The 7,008-nt window shown below is 50.5% G+C and overlaps 1 protein-coding gene; it reads right to left on the bottom strand.

Annotated features, from left to right (window-relative positions):
- Nucleotides 1-4,498: 4,498 nt before the first annotated feature.
- On the bottom strand, nt 4,499-6,278 carry GSTUM_00006131001 (uncharacterized protein; the record flags this gene model as incomplete). XM_002838267.2 has 2 exons in its annotated part: nt 6,108-6,278; nt 4,499-6,026 (listed from the first exon to the last, which is right to left on the bottom strand). The coding sequence occupies exon 2, from the start codon at nt 5,990-5,992 to the stop codon at nt 4,499-4,501; it is 1,494 nt and encodes a 497-aa protein (XP_002838313.1). The 5' UTR covers nt 5,993-6,026; nt 6,108-6,278.
- Nucleotides 6,279-7,008: the final 730 nt, after the last annotated feature.

The raw sequence follows: 7,008 nt of genomic DNA, 5'->3' as shown, positions 1-7,008 counted from the left end.
TTTGAGACCATGATGTGATGCAATTTCAACAGCTTCAAATAATGGCTGGGCGATCATTTCCAGGTCATGTCGTTATCGGGGTTAACATAACCGGTTCATTAAGGTCATTCGATCCCTCTTCCCTTCTTCCTGAACCCGCTGACAGTTATGATAGACTATCATGTCTTGGGTTGGTTTGCACCGATCAGCCAGCCACCACCAATCCAATTCACCCCTCCACGACAGTCGCGGTCCCCATAACAGCATACCCACTCTTTGTCTCTGTCCACAACGAATACACCGCTTCCACCCGCTCCTCAACCTTCCCTCTGCTCTTCAACTTGCCACAAATTTTATACTCCTACCCCCCCCCATTCACATTAGCCATACGCCCTACTATCACACTACTACCCCCCCCCCCCAATCAAGATGGAAGCTCACCTCCCCAACAACCACCGGCACCAAACACCTATACACAAACCCCTTGATTCTCCCCTCCTGCTCAGCCCTGAGAAGCTCGAGCAAGAAAACCACGGATAAGGGCCCGTGCACCAACGGGCCTGCATGGGACTCTACGCCGGCCGCAAATCCCGGATCATAGTGTATCCGATGCGCATTATACATCAGCGCCGAGAAGCGGAATAGCAGATGCTGGGTTGTCGCAAACTCGCGGGAAAAATCCGGTTTTTCGGGGGGGCGATTGCGGCCGCGGGGTAGGGGCGGGGAGGTGGCGGGGGGTAGGAAGACCAAGTCCCTTTTTTCCACTATTGCGGCAGCGGTAGTAGCGGGGCTGTTGGCGGGATAGATGTGTCGGTCGAAGGAAACGAATGTCTTCCCATTCTTGCTGACTACGTTTGTGATTTCTTCCCTGAGGAGCGCGTGTGAGTAGGTTTTGACGGGGGAGTTGAAGGTCAGGCTCCCCCCTGCCCACAATCGCCGCGGGAGGAGGGGTGTCGGGGAGTGCTGCGCGTCGCTGCCGTCCGGAAACAGCTGGGATTCTGGGATTGGCGGGGGGAAGTATATTAGGTGGTGCCCTGGTGGCAGGGGTTTGGGCGATTTGGGGAGGGTGGAGGGGAGTGTGGTGTTTAGGTAGGGTGATAGCGCAATGTCGAGGAGGTGGGTCGGGGTCGGGGAGATGAAGTCTTCTGTTGGAGGGAGTGGCGGGGGGAATGCTGCGCTCGTGGTGGTTAGCAGGCGGATCATGGGTGTGCGGGGATATAAGCGGATGCTGGGTGTGCGGGGGTGGATGCGGGGAGGCATTCTGCTTTGAGGTTTTTTGTTGTTGGATCGTCGGAGTGGAGATTGTGCGAGAGTTCGGACGAAGTCAAGTCAAGTTGAGTTGCGGAAGAGCCGCACTCTCGGCCCGAGGACGGTTGGCGCTAAATGTGCATGCCGAAGCAGGGATGGTCGTGTCTCAGTTACACGGCAGTTCGGCAAAAAAAAACTTAGGTTACTCGAGTGAGATTCCGTGAAACGCAGAATGTATTAGGGATGGTGCGTATGATCCTCCTTGAAGCCTATTTAAAGATTGAGGGGAAAATTTCGTCTTGATTTGAAACCTGGGGGTTTCCGTTCGCTATCCGGCTGTGGGGAAGTTTGGAGTTGCAAGCAGGGACAGGAGGTTTTATCGCACGGTATCATACTGCCTCTCGCTTGGGGAGTGCTCATACGGCGCCGCTGGTTTCAGCGACCTATGATACTTGCCAGCTATGTGCCGTCTTTGAGGCTTGTCTGATGCTACCTACCGACAGTCCGAAAGTTCCATCATATTACAGGCTAATTACAGTGCGGCACAAGTAATTTTTGTACGAGCAGCGTGGAGGAAAACATACATTAATACTAGGCTCCATCGCCCATAGGACACCCTTAGAGAATACATCATTGCCCGTCGACCGTACTGTGATGCGCTCTCGTCGGTCCGCTCACTCGCACACTTATGGAAAATTGGAAAGCGGGTGATCGGCTGTGATCGGGTGGTGGTGCTGGAATGGGTCATATAGGGGGGGGTGCATGATCGACTTGATTGCCTTTGGATTTCGGTCTCTGTATCAACTACCGGTGGGCTTCGGATCTACCCAAACTGGTGGCGCGCGCGCGGGGGGGGTAGACTGCATAGCGAGTGCTTTCGGGCGTTGCGAGCTCTGTGCTTAACAGTACCGCAGCTACGATAGTAGTCTCCGAGATTTCGTTATGCTCTCATAGGGATGGTGGTAAGGACCACACGGGGACCTATCCAGGGAAGGGAATACAGGTGGAGCAGATTCCCAGAACCTGCAGAGCTTGGGCCCGGGAGCATCGTTCATCTCGGGTTCTGCGGGGGGAGGGGTTCGCGAGAGCGATAGCATTTACTAACCATGTGGGATACGCTTCCGCGCCGAGATGCAGAAGCTTGGATTGAGATTGGGAGTGGATTGCCCTGTCTGGTTGAAAGCGTTTTTCTTGCTCCGAGTTGTATGATACCGAATATATTCTCCCGTGCCTGGTTAGTCTGGCTGGGGCTGATACTGTAGCGTACCAAAAATGTAGTGCCATAGCAGCAACGAGTGCGCTAGTGTCATACATTCACATACCATATAACCCCATATTATTTTCCCCACAATTCGCGGTCAAACCTAAACACGCCTTCGTTTTATGATATCATACCACGGACATCAAAAGAAACCGTGTGCCCCAAAGACCTTGCAGGGGTGAGGGGGCTATCGGGAGGAAGGAAGGAGGAAATCAACAGGATGGGAATGCTCACGTACAACAACTAGACTACTCCGTTTTTTTCCTCAGGAGGAGAGAGGGATATGTATCATAAATCGACGCAACGTTCCCAAACCGTACGCATCAAGTACTCACCCAACGTGACCCACAGGACACGGGCGTACTAACCCACCGTTCCAACCGCACCACCACGCAGCGGACAAAAACCCCCCCCCCCCAATTCTCGCTCATCAGGTCGATTCGAGTGACAAAGCGATCAGGTCACGGAACTAACTGAGCCCAACTCGCGAGTTCGCACAAAGGTGTAGACTATTGTATTGTCGTGACTCGCATTCGTGTATCGGCGTAGCGGTAGACTGCATAAGTATGATACGTCGACACCTATACCGGTACCCGAAATTTCAGGAGGGGACACCAACAACAAACCTGCCCGCTCGTGAGGATCATACACATGATACATAACTACCTATGGTGCGAGGAGGAAAGTTCGTCCCGTCCGTCAGTACCTCCATCACAGCCCATCACCCGCGTAGCAACCTACCATAACCTGGACCCCCCCCCCTGTCCTCCCTCTTCGGCTTCCCACCACTTCTCGCCACGGCTGAACAGGGGTTGCTAGAGTACAGTAAGCCATGCATCGATTCATTCGTTCGCCACAAAGGGGAAATAATACGGTAATTAAGGCCCCCAAGGAGAAACCCCCCAATCGGACCAGTCCTCGCGCGCGCATCACGGAAAATATTCTGCCTCTCCCAGTCGGCCTAGCCTGCCTTACTCGTACAGCCTACCGTAAAATTTGAGATCGGAGTACTGGGGTTGGAATCATGGAAACCGATTAGCTCGCTCCAATTAGAACTCTGGAAATGCCCTCTCATTTTCCCATCCTTTTATCGCCGGTTGTACTCGTACTGTACAGTACCGTACTCGAGTATCCATCCCGGGCGCTATTTAAAGAAACATGATGGCATGACACATGAAAATCGCTTTAAGCAAAAGGAAACGGAAACGTCATGTGCCACCCCACTGTGTTCAGCCATAGCTAGGCGCAGTAACGGGCTCACGCAACATCACTCGAGCAATAAATAAAACATTTCATATCATACTAAGTTCTGTTCAATGATATTATGACAGCTAAAGGTTAAGGTCCGAACAAGTTGGTCGACTTGTTGGGGAGGTGTCCCGAAGGTACAAGACTAGTTCAAGTTCACACTACCAGCAGGAGGAAGAAAAGAAATAAGACGGATACGCGCAGCGATGTATCAAGAATGTAGTGTTAGAAAGGTAAAAAGTATAAAAAGGTCGAGGAATGTGTACAAGAGGTTGGGAAAAGGTGAATGTAAAGGTTCACTTTTTTTGCGGCTTCTTTCCCCTCCCTTCCTTAATTGATGTTCCAACTTTATGGCCATCATGTAAGGGGGACAGGATAACGGTGATGATACTAATAGCACAGAATGAAGATTGAGGGCAGAAAGAAGTAAGAGAAAAAGTATATATAATGGTTGAGCAATTGAAGAGGGAAAAGAAGAAAAAACATTTCAATGCGACCATCATGATTTATGCCAGTACCGCCCACAAGTGTAAAGGAAAAAAAAAAAAAAAGACAAAGGTATAAGAAAGAGAAACGAGAAAGGAATTGAATGAAAAGGGCTGGAAAAATGGCTCAAGGCCAATTCCCCATGTAATTAGCAGCTGTGTCCAAAGCCATCAATATGCCCTCTAATTAATAAGTATGCGGTTCTTAATCCACCCAATGCCAACAAATGAGAAACGTCAAGCCATTCTATCTCACATCCGTATTATGTCCTGGAAACTATACCTCAAGACTGGATCGCTGTACCGCAACCGACGGAGGGGGGTGCGAAACTATATCGGTCGCGGCTCTCTTAAGCTTTCCGCTGTCATCTAGCGCGACAACTTCTAACCTCTGAATCGTATCGGATGGTTTCTCCTCGAGTAAAGGCTCGTCTAATAGGTTGGCTGCGGGACCCTTTGATGAAGAATTCTGTGCCTTGGTGTGGACAGGGATGGGGGAAGGAAGCTCCTCGGTGACACTTCGTAGGGGTTTGCTTAACTTCTTGGAAGGCGGTTTGAGATGGTTATCCGACATTGTGCTTTCCTCCCTTGAGGGCCTTGTGAGGCCGCCACGGGGACCCTGTCCATTTACTACACCGAAAGCCGTTGGAGACATGGTAGAGGGGTGTGGTGACTGTGTCGGAGACATTGATTTTCTGACGCGGCGCCTCCCGTATTTGCGTTCATTTCGAACCCGTAGAATTTCCATATACGGTGGTTCTGATCTTGGAGCTCTTGGATCTTTGAGTTTCAACTCCTGAGTTTCCTCGTCTACCCACCAATGAGGACTCGCCAAATCGTCTGCTACCATCGCAAGGAAATGTGGCCATGATTTCGCAACAACAAACTTGGTGTCATAGTCACGGCCAAAGAGAATAACTTGTCCCCATGTTCCATTAGGCCCGGGGGCAAGGTCAACAGCGATGTTGTTTCCACCCCAATCCCTGACCATGGGGATCCAACCCGGATGAGCATAGGCCTTTACAACCGCACCTTCCGGCTGCGAGTCCTGGCGAGCTTGAAGGTTCTGGCGTCCAATAGAGCCAGCTTCCAACCTAGATGGTCCAGCTTCCCCATTTGGCGTTGGCGGAGTAAGAGTCGGATTGGCCAAATATTCCTTCTCGACCTTTCTCCAATTTTTCCACTCATCCAGCATCTCCTCGCAGTCTAGTAACATTGCGCCAAATATTAAACCGGTAGGCATTCCGCCCCGTTCCTGTCCGTCGTGAATCTGAAGTGAGTCCCTCACTTCGATGGGTAGCGAACAGTCCAGGTTGTACTCCAACTCGTTGATGTCATTCACCGATGCGGGAGTGCACAGTTGATCAAAGAGCTCAGGATAGTTATCCTCGCACCACCGGTCGATCCTGCTCCAGGAATGACTTACAGGGGGAGGCGGAGGTAAACCATCCGTACCAAAGTCTTGCAGAGCTATTCCTCCTGGGGAACCATCACTCTGCAAAGCGGAAGACCTCATGCCCGGAGAATAGGGGGAATTCGGACCTTGGATGTTTCCATTCAGAGGCCTCGGGGAATAAACGCCGTTTTGGGAAGCGAGAGCGGTGGTAGAATGGTTCTCATCGCGGTAGCCAAGATTGAGACTGGTGTCGGCACCGGGTGAGGAAACGGATTGTAATCCAGGGTTACGACCGACGCCAATGTGTTGACTGCCCATGTTCGAATGAGATCTATAAGGGGAATCGTGGTTCGCATGCCTGTCGTTTGAAGTCATCGCGTGCCAAAAGGAGCGGAATCCCGAACCGAGTCTATCATGTTTGCAGTCAGTAACTATACTCCTAACACAGGTACAGGGTAGGGAGCAAGGAAAGAAATGTAGAGGTACAAACCCAGGAGCCATGATTGAAGGGGCCGCCAGTTTTGACCGGACCAAGTGGTTTATAAGGAAGAGAATAAAACGATCGAGATTTTCTCGAAGTACCCAGGACCAAGGAATGTGGGGAAGAAGTAAGGATGGTTTGTTTGTTGGTCAGGAGGAGGAGGAGTAAAGGTTGTTGAGGTTGAACTTGTGAGGTTGTATGGTGGTTAACTGTAAATAGGAGAGCGCGTAATGGGTTAACACATCAAGGCAACGAGCGAAGGAGGGAAGCAACGGAAGAGAGGGCGAGAGGTTGGAGCAACCAGTGACCAGCGAGACGACTCGACCGAAAATATATAAAGACAGCAACCAAGAAGAAATAGAAAATAAAAAATAGGAGAGCCGTGCTTGTGATTTGAAATTGAATGGATTCAGAAATAGTTCATTCCCACTAATTGTCTACTGTTTACTGACCGTAACTTAGCAGTGAGAGAAGGATCCCGGATGATGGGGAGAAATAAATTTAAGGGAAAGAAGAAGAAGAGAACGTTCGGGTGGGTGAGGCGTGGAGGGTAAGTGAACGGGATCAGGCTGGCCGGTCTAAGAGAGAACAGGACACGGGCGGCGGAGGAGACAGGCCGCACCGTAGGGTTACTTGTAGGAGTAAAGTGTCAATGTACTCGAGTACTGTACACGGACTAAGTTAATGTCTAAAGTAAATGACAGCAGAACAGGTACAGTACTTACATAAATGAGTGTTTCGAGGAAGGAGAAGAAATGAGGAAAAGTAAAAATAAAAAAAAATAAAAAAAAGCAAAGAAAAAGAACACAGAGAGAGTGCACAGAACCCATCGAACAAAGGTGCAGAAAACAGGGGAATCTGGGTACCGGGGGGGGGGGGGAGTAGGCACTGATAACGGTGATGATAATGA

The sequence above is a fragment of the Tuber melanosporum genome (assembly GCF_000151645.1).
Source record: "Tuber melanosporum whole genome shotgun sequence assembly, scaffold_24, strain Mel28".
Classification (NCBI taxonomy): domain Eukaryota; kingdom Fungi; phylum Ascomycota; class Pezizomycetes; order Pezizales; family Tuberaceae; genus Tuber; species Tuber melanosporum.
This window is presented reverse-complemented; position numbering and strand designations above follow the sequence as displayed.